This window comes from Lagopus leucura, unplaced genomic scaffold, assembly GCF_019238085.1.
Source record: "Lagopus leucura isolate 7727_CA_CO unplaced genomic scaffold, USGS_WTPT01 Super-Scaffold_73, whole genome shotgun sequence".
NCBI lineage: Eukaryota > Metazoa > Chordata > Aves > Galliformes > Phasianidae > Lagopus > Lagopus leucura.
In genome coordinates, this window is record NW_024962252.1 from 48,928,861 (window position 1) to 48,956,120 (window position 27,260).

At 37.2% G+C, this 27,260-nt stretch overlaps 1 protein-coding gene across 1 annotated transcript in view; it reads right to left on the reverse strand.

The window, feature by feature from the left end:
• MAP3K5 (mitogen-activated protein kinase kinase kinase 5) overlaps positions 1-27,260 on the reverse strand; it is a 92,326-nt gene that overhangs the window by 12,050 nt on the left and 53,016 nt on the right. The window contains exons 9-23 of the mRNA XM_042881071.1: positions 26,668-26,827; positions 25,029-25,182; positions 22,541-22,648; positions 17,260-17,309; positions 12,544-12,639; positions 11,405-11,486; positions 9,296-9,429; positions 8,271-8,398; positions 7,338-7,474; positions 6,604-6,709; positions 5,568-5,725; positions 4,717-4,894; positions 3,656-3,676; positions 2,735-2,912; positions 2,469-2,637 (exon numbers count right to left, since the gene is read on the reverse strand). Coding sequence (XP_042737005.1) covers positions 2,469-2,637; positions 2,735-2,912; positions 3,656-3,676; positions 4,717-4,894; positions 5,568-5,725; positions 6,604-6,709; positions 7,338-7,474; positions 8,271-8,398; positions 9,296-9,429; positions 11,405-11,486; positions 12,544-12,639; positions 17,260-17,309; positions 22,541-22,648; positions 25,029-25,182; positions 26,668-26,827 — 1,859 coding nt within the window. The remainder of the gene's footprint in view (positions 1-2,468; positions 2,638-2,734; positions 2,913-3,655; positions 3,677-4,716; positions 4,895-5,567; positions 5,726-6,603; positions 6,710-7,337; positions 7,475-8,270; positions 8,399-9,295; positions 9,430-11,404; positions 11,487-12,543; positions 12,640-17,259; positions 17,310-22,540; positions 22,649-25,028; positions 25,183-26,667; positions 26,828-27,260) is intronic.

The following is a 27,260-nucleotide window of genomic DNA, read 5'->3' on the forward strand; positions in this document are numbered from 1 at the left end:
CACTGCATTTAAAAGAAGGAATTAGTCAAGGTTACAGAGGAGGTTTGGAAAAATACTAATTCCTTTCTACATCATTTGCTTTTCTACAGAACTTTCACACTTAGCTGTTTATTAAAGCAAATCTACAAATCTCTCCCTTCTCTATGACAAAGTCTAGTGCCTATCTTTAAAACTTACTGTGTTTTTGCATATGCTACAAAAATAGCAAAAAAGCTCAAAAGTATTCATCAGAATAAAGACCATGAATAACTAGGAAGCAGAAGATTTTATTTACTCTCCAATATAATATAATATGGAATATAAATTTAATTTTCAAACCTTGAAATTAAGTCAGAGATAGAAAACCTCACTACTTGTTCAGCATGCAGCATTAAACACCTTTTCGTAATGAACTGAAGTACTTACAGAAACTAAAGATTTCTAGCATTGGTTTCTATAACAGAAGGACATTCTGTGTTTGGTTCTCTTATGTTTGTTAGTTTTAAGCCATGAATGTTATAGCTGGATATGTCAAGAACTCTGTTTGCATAATTTGTTAACTAGTCTTTGACTGTTAATTAATTCTGATCCGGATGAAAACAAGATGATTTGGCTGGTGGGGGAAGGTAAAAACAAAAAAATCTCTACAGCAATTAAACATCTTACTGACTAAAGCAGCCCATCTCTGAGAAAAATTCTACCTTCTGATTTTGATTTGCTCTGATTTGGAAAATTCACCTGACTGTTGTCTATACTGAAATGGACTCCTCCCCCTGTCCTGCAGTAATTGGTCTCCTTTTCCTGGAAATAATTAACAGCCTTTAGGATAAATAGGTGGACACGGAACACACTGCAGCCCTTGAATTAGAAGGTTCCAAGTCCATCAACGGCACCTTGGGGACATGGTAACCAGTATGGCTCCCTAATTAGAAACAGAGGTTTACTTTGGGGAGGGTCGTTCTCTTGCCATAGCCCTCACCCACAGTGACTGTTTTGCTGAAATTATTCTTATAGGAACTTCTTGTGAAGGGAGAAGTACTATCAAAGCCTAAATCCTGACAAAGCCTAACAAGCGGGTCAGGCTTCTATTGGTACTTTCTCGCTTTTAAGCAACATATAACAGGAATCCAGATCAGCTTCCCCTTAACTGCAGTTACCACTGCTTTCTGGTGGTTTGAGTAAGTTTTCTGCTCTTTGACAAGGCACAAAACTGAGACAGAAAACTGTGTTTGGGAGTCAAAGTTCTGCACTCTTCTGAAGTGCTGATGTTCCCACCCAGCTGGGCTTTGAACTCTGACACTACAACTACATTCCCTGGATCTTGGGCTGTTCCAACTCACTTGAGGAACACTGTTATTCCCCCATCAACATTTGGTGGGAACTACAGGAGAAGATATGTGAAGTAAGCACCTTCTTTGGATTTTGTGGCTATTTCAGCTTCTCACAATCTCTTTGATTATTACTTTCATACGCATGCTAACAACTGTGTTGTGTTACAGCAGATCCTGCATAGCATGGATCGCTAGCATCTCTCTTGTTGCTTTTTATTTTAACACTTTGTATAGCATATTGTTACCAGGACAACTACTGTGATTTCCCCTACCTTCACTTTCCTCCATGAGTTAGAAGCATTTTTTCTGTATAGTAACAATTTCCAATTGCATTAGCTGCGCTACACGGATAAGAACTATTAGTTTGCATTGTTTTCACTAAGAGTCCTTTTTTTAAAAGATGACTTGCCACATTTTACACAAACATGTTTTAGACTAGTAATACACAGCCTTGAAAACTGAGTCAATTAACTACTAGCACACATTGCAAAAAGAACAAAAAAACCTGTCATCCAATTTCTGTGTTGCAACATCTAACAGTGTGGTGATGATCTGTAATTTATTTGGTGTCATCCTGAGCTGATACATCATAATGAATCATTGCCCCAAAGCAGCACCAAAAGGTCATTCTGCAATTATTTTGCTGTATCTCCCACTACTGTACTCCATCCTCCCTCCCCTCCATGTGTGGCTCCAATCACTGTGAGAAAGAGGCACATTTATTTCCTGATTACTTCTGTCTTCCTCCTTTTAAGGCTGTTGGCTGGAAGACAACGGTGTATCAATAACTCTACTCTTTTCTATACAGTAACCTAAGATCAGAGCAGATCAAAAGATCCAGCTCTTTCTCCATCAAACTCAACAGCTAGAAGATGGAACTCACAAAAACTAGTATCAGGGTGTTCAAATCCTATTTATGAACAGCAGAAATTGCATATCTAACGTAGGACAAACATAACATCAGAGCCTGTTTTTATTAGCCTCAATAAAGCAATAAACTGTGAAAGCTTACATTGTACATGCTTTCTAGTTTAATTAAGTGGGTTTTTTTTATTATTACGCATAGATTTGAAATTTTCAAGTAATTGTAGTCTTCAAACTGCATCATTTTTATTTTTTTACTTATTTATTTTTGACTGCCTCTTGACATTGCTTTACCTGAGCCAAAGCTTCCATCAAGTTCCTCACCACCTTCTCTTGGTCCTCAGTCAATATTCTGTGAAGGGTAGCTCTCCTCTCACTATCCTTCTTCAGCATGAAAAATCCAGAATCTTTCTCTTCAGGTGAAGGAGGTGCACTGTGATCCTCAAAATTTTCATCTGGGATGCTGAAGAACAGGCACTCAGAAACTTCATAAAATACAATCACATTGCAGTAGTTCCTATTCTACTAGGTAACATTAATGCTGGATAGCAGTACTTTACCTCAGAAAAAGGGACCGGATTCCCTTCCCATCTTTTTCTCCACAGGATTTTGCTCTTGTTTTGAAAGAGAATGGATCAATTTTCAACTCTGTATCAGGTGAGACAGAGCCATATTCACTGCTACTACTTGTATCTTCCACCAGAACAGGAACAGGTAAGGATATGCTCCGAAGATACTCTATTAAAGGATATTTAGAAATCAAAATTTAATAGCACCAACACAGTCCTGAAGCAAAGAAGGTTATTCTTTCAGAAAAACAGAAATTCTGACTGCCTTCCCCACCATCAATACAAAATATTAAATGAAAATAAAAATAAAAGAAGAAACAAAAAACAAAAAAGAAACAGAGGGTGGAGATTCATGATCCTTGAGGTCCCTTCCAACCCAGGCCATTCTGTGATTCTATCTTCAGCTACATTTTTATTGAAAATGTTATTCAGATACGGAAACACTGGGCACTTTGCAAACTCATTTCCAGAACACTGACACTGGAGTGAATTTCCATCACGTATCATTAGTATGCACTCTGATCAGTAACAGCATTTCTATAGGTTAAGCCACATACCCACATTCTAGTAATTTAAATTCTACATATCCTTCTCCACAAACCTTGGCTCTGTTAAAACAAAACAGCCCCTTTTGTTTTCTGTTCCGATTCCTACTAAGGGGTCCTGTAACAAATAATAACCCCGTTTTTCAAGCCCACATCACCCACCTGCCACAGTTCAGCCAAGGCAGCACCGCAGTATTTTTATTTTGCGCAGTGAATTAGAGTTTTCTAACAGAGAAGGATCACTTATTTTCATAGTTGTGCCCATCTCTCTTTGCAAGGATTTAATGTGAGAAATTATACCAGAACAAGTGATAATCACTGTATCTGCATACTTATGCTCTGATTAAGAAAGTATGTTGAAACTCACCATTTGTGTTAGCTGAAAGAACTGTGGGAGAAAGGTAAAGAAAAAAGTTATAATGCTAAAACAACACAGAAAAAAAAGCACTCACTTCTAATTTTTATGGACTAGCTGGATGCTCCTAGCTGCAATTCTTACTTCAAAACAATGATTTATTGCCATTTAAAATGAATTTGAATCCAAAAAAACCAAGAAACCAAGTATGTGAAAAGTCCTCATCCAATACCATCTCTTTACATGGTATTTTTTCTTCTTTTTGGTATAATGCTCAAATTATATAGAGGATATTTTTCATATATGCAAACATAAAATACATAAAACCCTAATTCAACTTCTCAAAGCTCCTTAGTTACATTCCATAATTTAGAACACTGCAGGAAATGAGTGTATAAAAAAAATTATACAGATTGCTATGGACAAAGATCATTTTGCTCATATAAAACACTCCTGAGGCTCAATATTATGCTATAACATTATATAAAATGCACTCTCTGGAAACATTCCTTGAATGAAAACATACACAGATTTTTAATAAATAAAATAAACAAACAGATAAAAACTTCTAGGAGTAGTAAAGAGGGAACTGCTTATCTTTCCTCCCTGGTACCAAGTGACAAGATATGTGGCAATAGCTCAAAGTTGCATCATGGGAGGCTCAGACTAGACATTAGCAAAAGCTTCTTTACCGACTGGTAGTTTGACACTGGAACAGAGAGGAAGGAGGAGCTGACACCCCATGCCTATCAGTGTTTAAAGAGCATTATCAAAATGACTCTTAACGACATGTTTCCGGTCAGTCTCCAAGTAGTTTAAACAGCTGGACTCAATCTTTTAGGTCCCTTTTAAATGAAACCATTCTAATTTTATTCTTAAACCTTATTAGACATATTTACATAAATCACCTCCGGCAACACACTAGCAGAATTCGGCTATAACAGTCTTTCTGCAGCTGGAACAAAAGGTTACAACTGAACATTCACCTGAGATGGAGATCTTCCATCTTCATCTTAAAGACTGAAACACCAGTTTTAGGCAACAACGCCATTTATGAGATAGAAATTCCTTACCCGAGAGTTTTGATGGGGATTTTCTTTTTTTGCTTGAAACCTTCAAGAATTCATCTACAAGGAGCTCATGAGCAAAAGCTCGTTTATCAGGATCTGGTTCAAAGCAACGCAGTATGAACGACTTGGCTTCTGCAGACATGGACTCAGGAATCTCTGGGTGGATTTTAAACATTCCCACCTGGCATAAATAAAGTGGGAGAACAAAAAAAGAACAATGGCTTGCGTTATTATTTTCTCTAATACTAAATAACATCACGAGGGTGGTGAGAAGCTGGAACAGGTTGTCCAGTAAGGTTGTGAATGCCCCCCTCCCTGGAAGCATTCAAGGCCAGGCTGGATGGCACTTTGAGCAACCTGGTCTACAGGGAGGTGTCCTTGCCTACAGCAGGAGATTGGAACTAGATGATCTTAAAGGTCCTTTCCAACCCAAATCATTCTATGATTTTATGATCAAAATGTTTTCGGATAGTAAAAGTTGCATATTGAGTTTTCATATTATCTTTGTGTAAGTACTTGATTAATTCAAGGAACAAAATTACTACAAACTATGTGATTATTCTGTTACATTTAAAAATACAATTCCCAAGAGAAGCTTTGCAAAGCAGAGAACTTGGAACTGCTTTTCTCAGCCTTCTTTTTTTTTTTTTTCTTTGTGAATAGCTGCTCCATTACTGTCTTCAAAACTACCCCACACTCGCACTCAGATGAATCAGCTCATTCTTCTTAGCATCCTCATTACCCAAGTATTTTCTTTATCTTTTCTTCCTTCCAATCCCAGCCTTTCCAAAACAGTCACAAGATTTCCTGTGTTTATAAAAACCAGCGTGAGACGTACAAGGAAGATGTCTGACCTTAAACATAGCTGCTTGTGGTTCTCCCAGTTCATAAAATGGGGGTTTCCCTGTAGCCATCTCAATTATCGTGCATCCCAAAGACCAGATGTCCGCAGCCTTCCCGTAACCACGTGGCCCTTTGTCAATTATTTCTGGTGCCATATACTGAAGGGTACCTGTTTAAAACACATCCATCTTTGTTATTTAGGTGCATAAAAAATACAAATATCTACATAAGACAAGCAAAATAAGAGGGCAGTGGATGATATCAGGAGAGTTAACAGAAGTACTTTATTGTTCAAAACAAGAATTAGAAGTTTCCAGATGCATTCGACATGAAACTTAAAATACTAATCAAAATATTACCTGTGCTAAAGGCATCTGATATCATGTACTAATCTGACAATATCTCTTTTCAATGTCCACAGAAGATTATATTATTTTTACTCTGTTCTATGCGTAGATTAAGAATAAAATAAGGAAGATTACTCTGAATTGAGTAGTAGGGAACTCAGCATGCATTATGAACGCTTTTTCTGAAGGGAATCATCCTGACAGCATTCTGCATTCTGTTGCATTCAGAACAGAAATTTAACAAGGAAAGAATTAAAATAATGGTCATTTTTCATCTGGAGCAACCATTTAAATCCTGCAGTGGCACCACAGTAAATCCAAATTGAATTATCAAGCAGAAAGAGGATTAAGTTAATGACAGGCCTTGTACTAGATGCCAGGATATCCAACCCAGCAACAGAAGGAAAAAACTGTTACCTCTAGGTCAGCACAAGAAGCCATGTGCACAGAAGAGACACTCAAATATGACAGAGGAAAGACAGTGCTCTTCTGTTGTAGAAGAATGCTGTGTCTCAAACTGAACTTCTAAAACAGTATTCTCTCTGAACAGTACACAGCTCACAATTAACTATACCTTAAATGAGCATGTTCTAGCAGCGACCTTCCATATTGATCTTAAGCCAATGAAAGTTAAGTGGCTATGGAATCTGACCCTATGCTCACAGCTGGAGTGAGGAAAGAATCTCTCCTGGAAACATACCAGTGAAAGTTTCAGTACAAGGGTTGATTCCCGCAAGTCTCTTTGAAGTTCCAAAGTCTGAAATTTTTAACACTCCACTGTAAGTGTTGATAAGCACGTTATCACCCTGAGGAACAAAACATTCAGAGTAATTATTTTTTTCCATTCATCTCAAGACTTCTTGCACCACCTATTTCTAGAATGCTTTTTTAGAACTCTTTTGTAAGCAAAAATTACTTCCTTAGGCTCTTTTGCATATGATGAATGAGTAATCAATTGCAATCCTGCCTTATGTAATGCTATTATCAGAAACTTCTTTGCAAAGTGACCATCTCCATCTACAAGAATCCGTTTAAATAGTACTATGAAAAACATCTTAAGAAAAAGAACAACAACAACAACAAAAAAAACACCTTTGCAAGTCTAGAATCTCCTTGGAAAATAAGCTGCTGATATCCCCACTCACAGTCTTTGTTATTTCTGATATGTTTGTATGAAAGCTCAATCATATCATTGAAAATAGAAGCAAAAATACATGCTTTCTCACATTTGATGCATCTCTGCCAGTTTTCCTGAACAAAACAAAACACTCTGTTCGTGCAGACTTGAACTACAACAGCTCACTTACCTAACCCATGGAATAGCAGAGAAGGTCTGTGACAATGAATAGCTTTCAGGAAAAAGCTTTTAAATTACAGAACAAATAAATAGTTTATATAGTTACACCACCAGGCTTAAGCTCAGCAAATTCTCACCTTTATGTCTCGATGCACTATTTGATTATCGTGGAGATATTTTAATCCTTCGAGAATCTGCTTAGTGTAAAAGCCAATTGTCTGCTCATTATTTTTTAATGGTCCCCATTTTGATCGTAGAAGAGCAGAAAGACTGCCTGTAAATTTGGAGAGGGAAAAAAATGAGAGCAAAACCAAATTAAACCCTACTTTTTTCCCAAAGGATAAACAAAGTAACAAGGAGCAATCCAAAATAAGTGTAGGTACCTCTTCTACTACCAAAGAGCTCTCCTGGAAATACTTTCTTGCATCATCACCTGCCTCACTAATTAAAAAGAGAGTAAGTATCTCCACAGGTTTTAGCTGCAGCATAGAAATACATGCTCTCAAGCAGGCAGACTGGAAACTGTGCAACAAACGGGCTCATCTCTCTCTTATGCCTGGGGAGAAGTTGCTCAAGAGCTTTGTTGTGAAACAGCAGAAAGGCCTGGTGTTCACACGCACCTTTCACCTATTTATATACTCAGAATCCACAGCTTCTCAAAAAGCCAAATCTAGCAAAAGAGGTTTTTATTATGTCTGGCTGCTGTAGGTTCTTCCTTATCAAACAGAAGCAACAATCACCAGCCACAATCCTCTTGTGTTCCATACTTGAAGGGGGCTCAGCTACCTAAGGCTAACTACATACAGCATTCCTTAGTAGGATGGCTGCTGATCACCTGCCACAGCATTGATCTGAGCTGTATCTGAAGCACGTCCTACCTAAACCCTGATCAAGAGGATTCAAATGCTTTGAAAACCCTTACAGGTTTGGTTTTTTTCTCATTAATTCAAGAAAGAGAAACTAAAGGATGTTTCATGGAAATACGGTGTATCTTAGTGCAGTGTGATGGTTCTTTTATTTCTAAAACCTTAAGAAACAAACAAGGTACCAAGCCAGCCTCCATAACTTACCACCAGGCACCTGCTCCATGAATATCTTAATGAAACCATTCTCGCTAAGAGACCCCAAATACTGGACAATGTTCTTGTGTTTGAGATGCTTATGCAAGGCTATTTCTTCATGCAGAGGTTGGGAGTATCTAGAAAGAAATTAAAGAATTTATACAATATTGAGCTTCAGGAAGAAAGTCTGGAGTTTAATGTAGCTGTTTAGTTCTATTTTAGGTCCTGGGAAACACATTTACTCTGATGTACTATGAATACAATATTATCTGTTAAACACATTTGGCATTGCTGGTTATAATCACCACAGAGTAAAAGAAATAATTCACTGCATTTTTTATTTTATTTTATTTTTTTGTAAACTCAGTTCCACTTGGGAAAAAAAAAACAAAAAAAAACATGTTTAGACTTCTCAAAATATTTGTGGAAATTATATATTCAAGAAGCCACACACAACAAACTTCAGGATATACAACTGCAATGGGGATCACACATCTGGCCTTTACATGGTAACTTTCATAGATGAGGTGGGGTATTATACGTACAAAGTCACTGTGTTGCCAAGTGTGGGCAAAAAGATCATTCCACATTCTAGTGCTAAGGAGCTTTCTAACAAAACACGCACAAACAGCAAAAGAAAATGTCTTTATCAACAATTCAGGATCAGAGTTTAAAAGAATTCTGCCAATTATGAAATTCAGAAGTTCTTTTATAAGAACATGCTTATGCACGTAAAGAAGATGGGGCTTTCATAAGGCATTTGAGGGAGGTTCTGTTTTACATTTCTTTTGGAAAGAAAAAACGTTACAAACCACACATGCCAAAAACCAGAAAGCAAATTCTCAGTTGTTGCAATCATAAGTGATTCCACAAGTTGGATATGTCTACTTAGAGAGGTAGAGAATATCATTTCATACCACAATTTATTGGCAGCATTGTAGATGAGATATTTCTTGATCAGCAAACTGGTTCACTCAGTTGCTTAATGAGAGCACATAATGCACAAAATTTGGAACAAGATTCAGTTACTATACCTGCTATCTCTCTCTGGGATTTCTTTAATAGCAATTCTGACTTGATTGCTCAAATCTCGTCCTGCATACACAATGCCATAAGTTCCTTTCCCCAGAACGACTCGCTCGCCATTTTCATCATACTCATAGTCATACTGAAAACAAACATGAATGAAACAGAGGGATAAGATTTAATTAATCTGACTCTATGCACAACAACGGCATCTAGCATACTAGTTCCTTTCTGTGGACCACGGAGAAGTGGAAAAACACTTCAAGACGGCAACTTGGATATCGTACCAATGTGCTTACATCTCTCCACTGAATTTATGGAAAGCCTCAGCTTCTAAGGCAGCCATTCCAGGTAAGTGTAAGAAAAGCTGAGCTAGTTGTTACCTGTTCTTCACAGTTACACTCGTATCTTTTAATAGCACTTGCAGCTCTGCTGGCAGGCCTTGAAAAGGCAGCAGAAGACAACAGAGGGCACTCTGCACCCAGCTGAAAACTTCAGCTTCCACAGAAACACAAATCAAGGCAGGACACAGTTTACCCCAGACACTATCCTGACCTGACCACATCTTCCAAAACCAACAAAACTAACCTGGCCAGGTCAGACAGCAAAGTGTGCCAATGAAGGTTAGTCATTATAGCAGTGCATAGTTACATGGTTTCAGCTGAATTAAAATTTCAAAGAGTTTAAGGACAATCCAGAAATAGTCATTCAATTATCTCATCTGTCCTCTTGTGTAACACAGACATAATTTCACTTCCTTGCTCTCATGCTTAGCCCAGGAACTTGTATCTGCTGAGATACAGAGAATCCGCTACTTCTTTTAGTAATGTTTGAACAGTTACTTACTCTCAGGGTAAAGTCATGCCTCTAATTCTAACTTATTTCTTTATTTCATTATATTTTTCTTTACTAAAGAATCTATTAATATTCAGCAGTTTTCCTTGTAAAGATACTTACACCCTGTAAACACGTGACCCTCTGCTTTTTTTCTTGCTAAAACAAACCTATTAGGTATCCATGGTTTCTCATTTTGGGGCATTTTACTATCCCACAACCCTCTCTAGAGGTTTCTATTTGTCCCATCTCCAATTTGAGATGTATTATGAAAACACCAACATGAAAACTGGAACAGAGAGCTGGATTCATTATACAATACTGACTTTTTCAGTTAGTTTTGGTTGTCTCTACAACTTTGGTACGCAGTCCTAAATATTTTGCCCTGTTTCCTGCCACCTAAAAGACTGTCTAAACACCAAGTACTGCATTACACCTAATGGCCTTCTATTCACTTTTCAACTATGTGTACGATCACAGAGAAAATCAAGGTGAGAATACAGCAAGTGATCGCATACTGTGCAAGCTGTGACTTAGCTAATGCGTGAGAGAGCAGGAGCAGGGCACCCCTGGATGCATTCAAGGCCAGGCTAGATGCAGACTGGTCTAGTGGATGGCAACCCTGCCCAAGGCAGCGGGGTTGAAACTAGATGATCTTTGAGGTCCTTTTCAACCCAGGCCATTCTATGATTCCGTGATTCTATGATTCTAAGATTCAGTGTGCATTAGAGAGCTAAGGGAAGAACGACTGACTCCCAGCAGCACACCAACACGATCATCTGATTTGTTTTTGCAGTTCATTGCCATGTTTGCCCATACGTATTGTAACTAGCATGCACAAGCCTTCCCCTACCACAATTACGTCCTTGTTTGTTGTGCAGATGTCCTGCCAATAACGTAATTGTACACAATTGCAGTGATGCATGAAATAGACAACAACCTTTCAAATTTAAACAGATGCTAATAATGCCTGACTTTGACTACACCCTAAAGTAACTATAGCAAGAATCACTCTGTAATAACGTGCGATTATTGAGAACTTGGGTTGAGCACTTCCTCAAGCGAGTAAGATAACTGAAATACAAGTTGGTTATAAAACCTAGAAATGAGCATTACGACAAATCATTAACTTATAAAGATTAGATGACAAAATTTTGTAAACTGTATTTTTGTCTGATTTCTTCCAGTGAAGGGATGAGTAATTTTACTTCCTTCAGTCAAGCTACTAGAAACTCAAAATAGTTGAAATGATGCTTTGAAAATAAGCTAAAATAAATAACTACCTCCAGGGAGTCTCCATCACATTCTCCTTCCTCTGTAGACTTCCCTATTTCTTCAGTGATGCTGTTCACCATGTCAAAAAACCTTTTGAAAGCAAGTAAAACAAAATATGAAAAAAATGCAACCACATACTCAAGACTGCATGGGGATATCGGGAATGCATCTCACTAAAGCGTTGAACGAACCAGAAGATTTTAATAAGCAAAAATTGTGTGTAAAAGTTAGCTTGTCTGCAAAATAAACAAACAAACAAACAAACAAATGAATGAATGAAGGTATTACTATTACTTATGGCTTGTCCTTCTTTGAAAGCACACTTCTTTCTTATCTTCCGAGTAATGACAAAACATGAATGGGAAGAAAAATGGTAGAAGAACTTATGCAGACTAGAATTGATGAGAAGACAAGGTAGGGACTAATCCTTGAGGTAGTCATGTTCATTACCATGAAGTGACACAGTGATGTTCGGTAAGGTTGCAGCCTTTTTAAGTACAAATATACAAGACATCTTCTCCAGGAATGCCTTTGGGACTAATTCAAGACTTTAGACCTCAAGCTTACAGAGCAGAAGCACAGCATAGAGCAGGTAAGAAACTCTGTGCAACGAACACTTGCCAACTTTGTTGGAGGGCTATTTATACGATCATACTTATGTAATCATGATAGTAACATACAGGACATCAAGGTTGTTTGTTTGTGATGAGAAATAAAATTTTAACTACAGTAAAGCAAAAACCTTCACCATCTCTCCTGGACCGTTATTACCCCAAACAGTGCCACTGCAGAAAATCTATTTGTAAGTTTAGGCTGCTTTGTTCAACTGGGGACAACACATACTTGTAATAAGCCCTAATATGACAAATATAGAGAAATAATACCCCAAGATTTGTTGTTGAAAAAAAAAAAAAAAAAAAAAAAAAGAAAAGTTTGTAATTATGCATTTCTATTATTTGTCTGAATTTGTGTTTTGACCCTCCAAAGTTCATGCATCTCTGGGGGAGTACTATGCTTTCACATACAAGATGATTTGAGCATCCTCACTTGTCACCAACCCTAACCACAGTTCTGAAACAGTCCCTGCTGTACATACAGACACTGCATACCTCAGCATAGAGTGGTTTTTGAAATAACTGTGACACACCTTCTACAATGAACTTCCGTGCAGAAATAGATTTGAAAGTCATCGGAATTGTGCAGCACATACAGAAAACAGCACCGTTCTTCAAACTTTGAAATGCTGAAAGAACAGCCAAGCAGAACACGTTATTAGAAAAGTGCCTTTGGGGTTCTGCCACCTATGTCAAATCGTACAGACCAACACAAGTATTGTCAGAAAGCACCAGATAAAACATGAAAAACCACAGTCTTTCCTTACAATGAAATCACATTCTTAAATCTTCAAAGTTCACATTCAGCTGTCTGCTGTCATTCATTTTGTCCCCTAGTTCATACATCGCACTCGCAAAAGTAGGAACAAAAGTTCCACCCAGGCTGGATGGGACTTTGAGCAACCTGGCCTAGAGAGTGATGTCTCTGCCTATAGCAGAGGGGTTGGAACTAGATGATCTTAAAGTTCTCTTCAAACCCAAACCATTCTATCTTTCTATGATAAATTAACAGGATTATTTCTATTGACATGAGACTTTTTTTTCAGTGCATTTAGGTAAATGCTGATCTCGAAGCCAGGATGAAAGATCACTTCAGGTTCACATTAGAAAGCTTTGAACTCAAATCATGAATTCTTTCCCCTTTACAAATCAGCCACAGCTCACTCTTGAACGTGAAGATTTCTGATCGATTCATTAGGAATTGGTAAATTGATATTATAATGGAAAAACATGTCTAAATTAGGTCAGCATCATAAATAAAATAGAAATGAGACAAACAACTTTGCCAGTTGCCTACCTCCTTCTTCACTTTTGCTTTTACCCGTTACAAATGGGAGTAAAAATATAATGAAAAGATATGCATGCCATTTTCTTATGAATGCATAGATGCTTCAGCAAAAGAGGTACAGACTCTGTGACTCTGGCACAGTTGTCGATTTTCTACCTAATGTAGGCTGCAGCTTTTGCAAGATATCCATTTGCTACATTATTATTGTTTTTTTCAAATGTACAAGTAATTATTGTGCTCCTTAAAGGAAATATTAAAAACTATTTGAAACTGGAACAAATTAAGATTGCATATTATCATTCTCAAGACACAATACAAAAGCCATGTTGCTAATTAAATCAACCTATTTTTAGTCAGATCAAGATATCTATTGTGGTTTTAATTTATTTATTTATGCAAAATAAAGCAGAACGGTATTCTACACTGCACTAAAGAATTTTTGCTTAGATGTCAGGTAATATTTGTAGTTTTCAAGATTTAATACATCTATGGTTGCTTGACTGTTGATTCTCTTTTATGACTCCCTTACTTCATATCCCTTGCAAGAGCTTTTGGTAAAGAAACTGCTCTTCAGACAAACTGGATACATGCATTTCATAAAGCTACTTATGACAAGCCAAACTGATCACTACTTCAGTATAGTCACTTTAGGTGTTGTCATTCAGCTATTTTTGTCAAGAAAAATTCCTATGTGCTAAGTGGTGCATACATCTGGGAAGACAGTCACTGTCCCTGGCTTAATTTACCAAATTTTTTGAGAATATACACAAACTCTACAGATATGAAGTTATTAATGTCGATATTACTAATTCATCAAAAGTTCCAGGAGAATGGAAATATTTTACTAACCCAACATATACAAAAGCCACTTAAGACAGTACTGAATAAATGGGTAAGAACGCAGCATGTACACTAAGGTAATTCATACAGGTATAAGGCTTTTAATATTGAATATTTATAAATGTTTATATGCATTCTTTTCCTCCCTGAAAAAAAAAAAAAGTCATTAACATGAAGAAAGGAAGACAAAAAATATCAAGCTATAAAAACAAATTGGATAAACTTTCTCAGGAAACATCTCATTTTCAGAGTTATTGAGCATGTCTAACACTCACCAACTTCTATGACAGCAGAATTGGAGCTGAAATTGCAAGTTTCAGAAGACAAGCAGGGAAACACAATGCAACATGGCCTTGTGCCCAAATCACATGCATACAGAACTCCCATTAGCTGATGACAAATACTGCAAATCCTGTAACTACTGCTTCCTGACAATTCTAGATAAAGTAACAGATAAAACAAGCATTGGCAGAAACCACAGAAATGCAGCTTTGCAGATTTCTGTTTTTCAGAAATGAGGATGGAGACAACTTCCACTCTAACAACTAAGTAGCCTGATAAGATTCTAAGTTCAGTGAAGTCAGGATGGAAAATTAACATCCTTGTTAATTCTTAAACTATGGGGAAAAAAAAAAAGTCACTGTGTTTCTAATGCAACATCTATCATCATGATCCCTGAGGCACTTCCCCGTGGAAATAACACAAGTAGCAGATATTTCACAGTTCAATCTCAACAATTCAAAATCTCAAGGAGATTCCAACTTGTAATCCATCTACCAGCTTCATCCTGCAACTTAAGTTTTCATTTTTAAACATGAAAAATAGATGGCATCTTCTTGCTTATGTGACAAATACTAGGGAGCTTCCTTGATAACTTGAGAAAGTGATGCAAAGCACCTTTGGGAAGCAGCTGAGGTCCAAAAGCTCTGACGAAGCCTTTAAGGATTAACAGTGCTTCTTGGCCCAGTTCAATAACAAACATTTGCATTTGAGGCCAAGAAGGCAAAAAATGAAAGCAGAGTTATTTATATTAGAACACAAATTCTAATCAGTTACAGTTGAAATTTTTATTATTATCATTATTTTTTAAGATAAACCCAGTAACAATGGCTTCCTGCAGTTAGAGTGCAATTCAGAACTATGTTCAAGTTCCTTTGAAACTCCTGAGCGCTAAACTCCATTACTCATGAAATGAGATGCTGATTGCACTGGTTGATAAAGAGCACACAGAATAAGTGACCTCTCAATTATTTACTTAAAGTATTTACCTAAAAAATTAGTCATTTCACTGCCAGATATCTCTTGGCAGCAGGGCTGAAGAGACGGTAAATATTTAGAAGGGTCTTTGTTGAGAAAGCTTTCAGGAGCATGTACAAAGACTCTCTCTTACATTAACACTGTGCTTCTAAAGCTGGTTCTTAGTCTAGAAGGGAAAAAAAAAATCCTCATGGGGCAGGGAATTTCCCTTCCTAGACAACTTTACATCTAGGGCTTCAAAGGAGTAAAAAATATTCTGGATACAAAAATAAATTAGAAGCAGGTCTGGTTCTGAAGGAAGTTCCACCCACAAAAATATCCACCTTGATAAAGTCAGGAAGAAAATCATACAAAAATACTGAAAAAAGATGACAATCAGATAACTGCATGCTTGAAAAATAGATTTACTTGGTTTTACAACTGCTTAAGATGAAAGATTTCCCCCTTCAGGCCCTCATGGAGGCAGACACTGAGTCTTCAAAGAATTCACTCTTGGCTCAATTGACTCACTTTACAGTTTTCCAAGGGCAGATGAACAGATTGGAATCTTAGCAGACAAATTAAATGACTATTGACAGTTTAAATAACGAATGAGGGAGAGTACACCAAAACAACACTAGCCACAGCAGAGTTTAATAAAGCCAAAAAAATATATCAAAATTGGGCAATAAATACACATATTCTTTTTTTAGAAGCACACAAAAACATGCTGTAACCAAAACCCAAACCACACCGAACTATGCATATCGTTGCAATTTTGGCTTAAAATAAACTGAATCCCACAGGATTAAATTTCTGTGTCTATTGATAGTTTGTTTTTTTTTAAGTTAGTTGTTGGAAGGAAAAAGAATCATCCATCTGTGCAAAAATGTACTGCAGACATAGCAACAGCTTTGTGTGTATGAAACAGTTATTCTTAGAACAGAGCAGTGACTATTTTGAAGAATATAAGATTTCTGGCCTTTTTAAAATTATGCTAAATGCAAACTCCAAAATGGAAAGCCACAGGAAGCCCAAGTATAGACAGATCCTAGAAAAAATAAATGAAACTAAGGTGAAGATCTGATCTAAAGAGATCACAGAAGCAGAACACTAGTTTCTTAGACTCAGCAGATAAAAATCAGAAGGCTGGACCCTATCAGACAGAAGCGAATAGTACATTCAGTCTGGGCTCACTTCATGATCTATCCACCACTCTGCTGCACTCTGTCATCACTGCAGTGACAGTCTGCCCTTCCTATGTTCTGAAACAGTTTTGCTACCATACCTATAAGCATACACACAAAAGAGAAAACCACACACATCCACACCAAAACCCAACAAGAGATGAGTGATCAGGATACTTCAAGGCACACTAACCTGTCCCCCACCCACAAAACTTTGTTGATTCCTCCTATCCTTCCTGCTTGCTTCCGCATTACTTCCTGGCTTACATATTGTAGTTATCAAGAACCTGTTTCAAGGACTGCCTTCCTTGTGTTAACAGTTTCCCAGTACATCAGAATCTCAGTGCACAACTGCATCTCACGGATGTGACACAGCTCAAGCAAGATGACATGAAACGTTAGCAGTTATTGCAATTCAACCTCAGTTAGCATAAAGCGGTAACAAACTTTGAGAAAGCATCAGTTCGAAAATCTAAGGGATTATATTCTCTATTTTTTACATAACTAACTTTGCAGGTGGTCATTTCTGAATCTAGAGTAAGACTCCTGGGGTGTCACACAAAGCAGGGCATCTCCAGAAGTACTTGCAATATTCAGCTCCAATATTTTGTCTGCTACTCACCAAGTTTCACAGCATTAGCTCAACATGAGACTCAATTACTTTTTTCATTTCCAAGCACGAAGGGCAAACAACTTACCTTACTCCCCTGATGGACGCAGCACTGAAGTTCCACTCATGGATACCTTTCTGTAACACAAGAAAAAACAAAGTTCAATGAAACCCTCTTCCTTTACGAAAACAAAGAGCCAGTAGGCATATCTTCTCACATGTAACTCAAGAGACCAAAAGAGAAATATTTGGATTATAACAGCCTACTACTTCTCAACAGTTATTCTTCAGGGCATTTTTTTTTTTTTCACCTGAAAAGCAAGAAAAGCTCTATAAAGAAGGTTTTGCTGTTTTTTTCCTTCACTGTTTATTCTGCAAACACAATGTATTATTTTAGAAATAAAGTAAACTAGCAGATCAGAAGGGTGTGCCCATACAGTCTGTCCTGGGTGCTGAACTCAGCTTCACGTGCAAACTTCCAGAAAGAGAGGGGGAAAAAAAATCCACCTCTGAGAATGACAAGAGCTCATTCTACACATTCAGTGTCCTCTGTGTACAGGAATAATTGGCTGAGAGCACTACAAAGCAGGAAGCCTGACTGATGCTGGAGAGTAAAATGGGGAATTCTTGAAATGGAGGTGCAATTGCTCAAGGAAGGGGCAAATCTAAAGGCCAGCTGTCCAAAGAAACAAAATGGAGACCATTTCCCTAGGAATCCAGAAGAGAGAATTAAGAACATACTAAAATCCCTAAGAGCTGTTGAAGCAGTAAACAAGACTGGAAGACACCCTACACAAACTCCCAGGGCCAGGCCTCATTTATTTTCAGATCTTTTACCTGTTGATCTGTCATGCATGGCGGAACTGAGTTCTCTCAGCAGACAATCACGTTGATCTGTGCTTAAGTTCTAATAAAGTTTTACTGTAGGAATCAGAAGTCCTTCATATCTTTTAAAACATTAAAACATTCACCGTTCAGGAAAATGGGGAACTATATCAGCTGGAAGTGTGACAACCTTAGGACCCACCCCATGAGCAACATATTTGAAGAAATTGGTTTCCAGAGCTGAACTGCACTGAGCATTTTAGTCACCTGGGCAATAAAAAGGTATGGAAACATTTCCAGCCAAAAGGCAATTTATAGCATAAGGGCACAGTGTCAAACACAGACATAATCAAGTTAATCCCAAAAGAAGCATTGCATATACTGTATTTTATATATCCTGTTTTAGGAATGGTAAAGTACACAGAATAGATGCACTACCAAAATAGTTGTACAATGTGCATGAAATGAGAGAGGAAATCAAACTCTCAGCTACAGCAGTTCTGTAAGGCTTACCAGATCAGTCTTTTTATCTCTGTAATTCTTTCCTTCCTGCTCAAATTTCATTAAAGAGGTTGCAAGGCTAATGCAAAACGCCGAACACAACATACTGATAAATACGTGCAAACTTCACATAGCTCTAACTGTAAAGCACAAAGCTGTAACTACAGTAACCTTTCAATTCTAAATGAGCCAGTGCTAGTGTGAAGTGCCTGTGGAAGTACTATTCAAGTTGCCTGGTTCTCCTGTATGAACAAAGATCCCCTACTAAATCCCTCTGCTAACAAGGAGGGTGTATCTGTGTTCTTCTTTTATGCTTTACACTGTATACGAGCTCTGCTACTTCTCAATTTTCCATGTCTGAAAACTCTTTTTCCAGACTCTTGCTATTGATATTTGTCTAATTCCCAGCACTGGGAATAACATAATATCTAAATGATCTAAAACAAACATCCTGCAAGCAGAAATGTGCAAGTAGCACAGCAAGAAACAAAGTTTTGTGGGCTTTACCTATAACCAACTTGCAACTGATTTCTCAGAGATTCATATATCTTTCATTTACCAAATGATGTTTTCAGGCAATGAAATAATATAAAAGCTATGTCCCTCAAAGATCTTGCCAAGTTTTGAATACATTGGAGTAAACATATCAGGCACGCTATCCAAATTCAGCATCTGTTCTTGGGTTAGGCAAAAAAAAACCACCAACCACCCAAAACAAAACTCAAAATGGTTTCAGAAGCCAACACGGAACAGAGACAAGCTGTTCTATTTCAAACTTGCTAACAGCACTGCTGCATTCCTCTAACCCTATGTGGAAGGGACTGCTAAAATTAGAGAACTGCAGGGCAAAGGTAATGTGTATTCCACAAAACATAATGCCATCTGATTTTTATATGCATTTGTTTATGTAAAAACTTGGCATTATTAAAGAAAGAAATATTAAAATAAACTGCTAAAAAAAAAAAAAAAAAAAGACAAAAAAGAGAAAGGCCCCATTATTTATCCTGGTATTCTCCTATTCATTACCAAATTGCCAGCTGCAGGCTTAAACAAGTTACATTTTGTATTTGAAGCAGAATTTCAGCTTCTGTGTGCACAAAGGGAAGTTCATATGCTTGATAACTCACGATTCTTATTCTTAAAGCAATGGTTTCATTTTGAAAATTAAGAAAATTTCTTTTTTTTTTTTTTATGAACTGAAATCTGAAGCATAAGCTGCTCTAACTTAAACAGACCTATGCTAGGTAGATTAAATTCATATAGCTGAAGCCATTTCCAAATCCAGCTGTCTCTTCTATCCTTGTAGCTGGGACAGCTGGCCTTTGTTAATCAGCTCCTACAAGGCCTGTCATCAGCCTTGAAAGGTCCAAAGAAAGAGCCTTCTTCACTGCAGTGGGCTGAAATACATCCATTTAGTTCACGAAGTCTCTCAGCAGAGACAAATACTACACTAGTTATATTCACCAGTTACATTGTATCTTCAAATTTTTCTTGTACCTTTTCTCCATTTGAAGTTTCTGATGGATTCTGATGCTTTTTGGCAAAATTTTAACAACAGATTATGACAGTACAGCTGAACTTCTAACCAACAAATTGCCCACTGCATTCTTTTAATGGACGTTATGGCTTGTAAGGCAGAGATGCCTGCACTGCATACCCGTCAGCTCTTAACATACTGTATAAGCTCACTACAGTAAGGCCAGAGCAGAAGAACCAGTGAGTGCACCAAAAGCTGTCCTTATCTATTGTCACTGATCATCAGTAGGGCAGCAAATGTAGGAAAACAGTGATGTGCAGAAAATACATAGATGTGCTGCCAAAATCAGAAGGGAGTCAGGGGAGGGGAAGTATTAAATGCTACAATGGAATATCAGGGAGAAAAAAAAAAAAAAAAAAAAAAAAAGGAATAATAAATTTAGAATAACAGAAACAAAACTGTAAAGCACCAGTTGCACTCCAGAAAACCAAAATACTTTTCTGCTGAACAGATACAGACTGAATACAACCAGATCCTTCTCCCAGTCATAGGATGATTAGGCAGCCAAGTGACAAAGCTATGGGAAAAGCTACTGCGGAAAGCATCAAGCTTAACATCCCTGTAAGTGCAAGGAACATTAACACGCTATCCAGTATCTTTGTAGGAATATGAGTACATATGATCAAGTAAGTTTAACTCAAACTGGAATACAAGTAGTGAGATGCCACACGCAGCCAGTACAGCAATCCTACTTGTTTTGCCTAAAGAAAATACTTAGAGATACCGAGATTCTCATCAAAGATAACATCAGGCAAATGGCAAAGAATCATTTAGCATAAGTACAGTGTTAGCAAAAGAAGACATGAGTATGAACTGGCTATAAATTCAGAGTGAAAGCTCAGCGACCTAAAGTAGCATACTGCTGCTTCACCAGTGCTATTCCACTCCAGGCTTTAGTAGAGGTTTTGATGACACACTCGAAACACTTTCCAGTGTGAAGAGTCAGTTGTGAAACCTACACTAGTATTCAGACAAAGATTTATACTATCCAAAAACAGAATATTAAGAGATTCTTCAAAGAGGAACATGACTAAATAGCCCAAACATAGGACTACAAAATCCTGTGTTCCCCCATACTGTACAAAAGACCCTAATCAGAATATAATGCCCCGTTTGGATATGAATTACACACACAAAAAGCCCACTGTATCTACAAACACGAACTCATGTGTACAACTAGTTTCTAAACCAACTGAATTCTAAATACAGAAGTACTTTCAGAACACACATTTTACAATAGCAAGATTTACTCTGTCATAGATACAAATCATTATTCATTATGTGGTTAATTCTGTTTTTCTCTGGAAATTGCATAAATTTATCTTCTAACTTTATTTTCACATTCTGAACCTACCTGCGAAAACGTAGACCAGAATGAGCTACAGATGAACATTCTAGGCAAACACCTCAGTTTGTTCCCAAAATAAACTATTTCAGCCACAGCTCAGTTCTGTTCCTTCATGAACTTTTAACAAAAATTCTAATTAGTGCTGCCTCGCATAGAAAAATTGCTTCTCTCTTAAAAGCACATGTATAAAAGCTGAAGGATGGATCACCTAGCAAATAGGTCCTTTACTGTCCTATCTTGCAAGCATGCTGCCACAGAAGAACGAGCACTTGCTAGTTCTAGAAAACACACTACCTTCAGTGTTCTGTTTCCAGCTGATTTGGCCTCTATCAATTCTTCATATAACCCTCCCATGTTTCCATGCTCCCTTCCTTCTCTAAGGCCTTAAAAATGTGTTCTGTCTTCACTCTTACCAACATTTTTCTTCCTAAGCATCCCAGAATGTGATCACAGAATCACAAAATCGTAGTGGTTGAAAGGAACCTTTAGAGATCACTGTGTCCAGCTCCCATGAATGGTGATAACCATTCAATGCTTTCCTCTCCTCTTGCATCTCTGGAATTTCTAAACTTCTTTCCAAATATGTAAGGCTTTCCCACACCTCAACTTAAGTACTTCTCAGCTTTTCCATTTGCAGTACCTCCTGAGCATCTATCTGTCCCTATGCCAAAAAGATTATTTGCCTCTTCATTTATTTCACTGCCATTTAAGGGCACACCAGTCTCCAATGCTTTCATATTAGAAGAGTATTTACCACAGCAGACAAGCAATGCTGTGAGTATGGGAAGAAGAAAGCTTTGTGTACATACACATTACGTGACATCATTTGTACTATGCACGTTATTTACAAAGTCTCAAGCAACAGACTTGCTCATATTAAAAACAACCTGGAAGAAGCTGCACGTTGTTTTTAAACATGGTGAATGCAGAAGGTCCATTAAGGAACAGGACAAATTCTAAAGAAAAAATTAAGAACGATCTGTTTGAAACAAAAAACACATGACAATGTGTAGGCAAAGCATCTTCACATATGCTAGAAACATACCCTCTCTTTCACAGAATTTGACATTAGATACAACTGCTTGCATGTTACATGACTTACAAGCCATGCACTTTTAAATTGGGAAAGAAGTTACAACTACAGAAACATCATAGTACCTTGTCATCTGGCAGCACATGCCAGATAGATACAGTCTTCTCCTCAGCTTCGCTGTTGATGGAGAGATATGAGGGCTGATAGATTTTGGTTGGCTCCAATATTAAAACCTTGTAGAAAAAAAAAATCTCAAGAGTTAGTAAAAATAAAGTAATAAATATAATATAAATAAAAAATAAGTAAATAAGTAAATAATTACCCAATAAGTAAAACATAGGAAATCTGTACTAAAATCTGTTAAAACTTTATCTGTAGCCATATCATAGCAGGAAAAAAAAAAAAAAGTAAACAGGATGAACAATGAAAGTTTTAGGTACTAAGCTAGTTTACTGTGGCTCACAGTAACTTAAGATAAAGAAAACATCAATTTTCTTTTTTTGAGTTACATGTCACTCGATTGTATATATCTTAAATTCCAAATGATTTCTCTGACACCTATCACATTTGAAATCCTTCTATCACAAGTCTTCCTTTTACAATGCCGTTTGAGAATGTCCATATCCAACATAGACAGGATTCAGGGTGTAACTTAATTATTTTTTACAAAAGTGCATTTGGCTAAAACAGAAAAACAGATCAACCTAGAATTAGAATGACCTGCTTTTGATTTAGAACACCGTGAACCACAGCAGCCAGATTAAATGATTTTTTCTCAAAAGCAACATGCACTGCTACAAAAAGCAGACAGTTAAAGTTTATAGAAAGTTTCCTGGTACAAATACAAGCAAAGAAAAACCTAGAATCTTCATGTAAAAGTGATGGGATGCAACGCAGTAAGATTTGGACTGAATATAGCTACTGAGTAGATGAAGCCAACTTGCTACTTCAATAACGTTCTGCCAGAACTACTTCCAGGTCTACACCATTTAAAAGCCAACAAAGCTCGGCTATTTGAAGAAGTATGATTTCTCATTAAAGCTTCTTATGTCTTTATTTTGGATTTTCAGTGGTTAAAAAAATCTGATGTCTAAAATGTCCAATCTTTAGTGCCTCCATAGAAGATCTTCTCATTCTGAAGAATGGGAAACATTGCTATTAATTCAAGAAAAAAACCTACCTTTCACCAAACTACTTTTTGGAGTTTAAAGAATTGCTTTAGAAAGCAAAGCCTGGTCTACATCTATGTTTTAAAAAGAAAGCCCGGAAAAATCAAACAGCTAGAGCAGAAAGTCTAGGAAAGATTAATCAGTCAAATCTTAGTCACAGCAACTTCTTCAGTCAGTGAGCACATAGACACATGACAGAAGTGCAAGGCTGTAGTCTGAAAAGTATCATGGCAGTTAACTGGGTGACCAAATGCGTCGCCCTGCATCTTCAGTCACTTACAGTTGTTAAAATCTGGTTTAGACCATTTCATGAACTGGTGTCTTATCCTCAGTTATCCCAAAGTTACCCATAAGCTGCATCATTTCTTCCTCTAATTGCTGCAAAGAGGATCACGACTCTGAGGCCAGCAGCTAGGAGACCAAGTGATAGTTCAGCAACTACCAATTACTAGAGAAGTCCTTAAGTTCAAGCTCTGAATTTCTACAAAAAGCTTGTTATAGATGTTATTTGTAAGTGTAAAGATGTAACTATGCTTCATTTTGTTGACTTGTTGCACCATGTGATTTTGCTTTCAAATAGGCACAAACAAAATCTTTTTATTAGGAGAATCACATATGTCTGTCTGCAACACCACTACAATTTCCTGCCTCAGCCTGTTGCTGTTCAACACTACCATCTCCTTTATTGTTTATTATCCCATTTACAATCTGATGTCAGAAGAACTGCACAAAACAAGTATACCCTTGAAGTACTGGGGGGTTGATAGTGACTAGACCTAAAACAAAAAGATGTATTTGCCAATGGTTAGCTAAAAGGAATACCCAAGACATTATTTCTCCTACATATATCACTAATATGTATCACTAATATACAGAGGCGACAAAGAACAGCACATTTGTGTACACCAGGATATGTCATAAAAATCTTTCAGCAAAGTATTCATGAAAGAAACCATAAAAGTATACATAAGTTATAGTGCACTGTTGTTGAAATATATTAACAGCTGAATAATAAAAAAAAAAGATTTATTGCTGTTTGGTCTGATTTCTAAGCTCTAACAGAACACATACTTAATAGGCAGCAGGCTATGTAAAAAGTCTGTTGAGTCAGAGAGACTGAAATTAAATGTCTTTTGTTCAGAACATAACATAATATAGTATTACATGGAATACACTGCAAAATTCTGCTTTAGAACTATATTCATTGGTAGCAAGCACTAAATAATAAAATAATATTCTGACTTTTTAACAGTATTTTATTGGAACAGATTGTGCAATTCCATTGTAGCCATGTGAAATCAATTAAAACTAGTTTAGTATGCAGGCCAAATGCATTTCTTCTGGACAAGCAGTTTTTTTTGTCTGGGAACCTACAAACAAGCAGTGTTTTGTCTTCATTTCCTACATGTCACAATTAAAAACAAACCAACAAGAAAACACTTACTGGAAATCTAACTACAGACACATCTGTCTTTGTGGCTTCAACAAGGAAGTCCATCCAGAAGTCCACGAGTTCCTGTTTGGCTGTATGTTGTTCAGGATTCAGTTTTTTAAAATGCTGATATATCAAAATAGTCTCTACAATAGACTTCAGGTACCTGTGATCAATAATACAATAAGTAAATAATAATGTCTGCATCTTTTATTCCAACTGAAGCACCCACCACTGCAATGCTAAGGCAGTCAGTAAGATTCTGGTTCTCCAGCTTGCTTTCAACAACAGCAATTCCTCATTTTTTGCTGGAAATGTTGCAGCTATGTTATCAGTCTGAGATCTGGGACAATCCTTCCTGCATATATGCCTGATCACATATGCTGCCTGCTATTCTAAACTATGAAAGTTTCCTGAAATATCTTTGTTTATAGTCTAGCTATATGCAAAAAGAAATAATGCTAACTCAGAGGGCATTTTGAGAGTAGTTGTATAGCTATAGATTGCCCAACTCTCCTTCTTTGATTGAATAGATATTCTGCACGAAATACTGTATCTACCTTGTACCAGAAGGCTCTGCTGTTGAATAGCAGGCTGAGAAGAATTGCTCACAGGAGAAATCATTCCTGAAGCACAAACAAGCATGCTGTATTTTCAGAGTTTAATCTGCAGACTTAAACCCCAAAGCACTGGGTACATAAAATCCCAACAATCAGGCATTCATAAACTCAAGAAACTACCAGGAGACTCCCACAGAATGCTATCCAGCTCCTCATGTACACAGTTTTAAAAAAAAAAGCATTGCATATAAATACATTGTAAACAGCTTTTATAAGAAAATTGGTAAGAAAAAACAACGTCCATTTCAACAGTTTCATATGCCATCTCAATATGTAAGTTCAGCATTTCCATATTTTAGCACACCTACATTCACTTCTGACCAGCTTTTGGAGACAGACTTCAGTTTCTTCATAAAAAAGACAAAACAAACAAACAAAAAAAAAAAAAACAAACCCAAAGAACAGGCAGCCTTGACTGGCAGAGTGACAACTTAGGTCAGAAAGGAGTCTCGGATCTCCTTTGCCAAAAGGACCTAGACCTTGATGAGTGGACAACTGGTCCCTACCTCCTGTCTGCATGTGAAGAAGAACATGTTGAATCTAACTCTAGACTTACAACCTTTCCATTAAATGGACTTTAATCTGCATTCTTCTCAATCACAACCAGATGAAACTTGTACAGATTGCTCATTTATATTCAAGTTCATAAAATAGTTGGCACACGCAATAACTATCACAGTATTCCAAGGTGTATCTGTGCTCCTCCAGCCAAGCTGATTGCACTCCTAGGAACACTTGGGCAGTTATGACTAAACCCACATGCTCCTACCACTTCAAATAACTGAAGAAGCACAGTGCCTATAAGCAACTTCTCCTCCCCCCTTACCCTCAGAAGAGGGTCAATGGTAAATCTGCTCTTCTCAGTCCAGCAAAAAAGTCATAATATATATATCCATGAATAAAGGCAGAAGGGGAAGATACCTCCATCAAGGTAGAAGTACCATGAAGCAATACACAGACTAGCAAAATCTGTTAGCAAGATACAGTGTTTTAAAAGACATTACCATACACCATCTTTCTTATCACCTTACCATGCTGGTGCCTTTAGCTTAAATAGCTTTTCTGAAGCCTGGATCACTCTTATGTGGTCATTAGCCAACATACTGGCTGCCAAGAAAGATCCCACTTCCCAATAGCTCTGCAGCTTCTCCAAGCTCCCCTTTTTACCAAGCAGGCTGCTGATCTTTACCCCTGTAGTAGAAAGAATAATAGGTCACAGGAACATATCTATGTCATTTTAAAATACATTATTTCCCTGCTTTGAAATCTATTCATTGCTTAAGTTACTTTATCCTTTCCATTTCAATGAAATAAGATGAAAATTATACTTACCAGTTAATGTTAAATGACTTCCATACGCCCTAGGTTGTAGCAGACTTTTTTTTCCCTCCCCCTCTTCCTAAAGACCTCTCAAGAAAGGAACTTTAAGACATCGCTGTCAGGACAAGGCCACAGTCAGCCACAGTCACATTACCTAGGTTCTTGCATGGACCTCATCTGTAAAGGTACATTGGGGCCTTAGGCTACACAACATAGCTGTAAAAACTTAACAGATGCTGAATAAGGCACCTATTATGTTTTTTTTTTTCTGCTTTTTTTTTTTTTTTTTTTTTTTTTTTTTTTT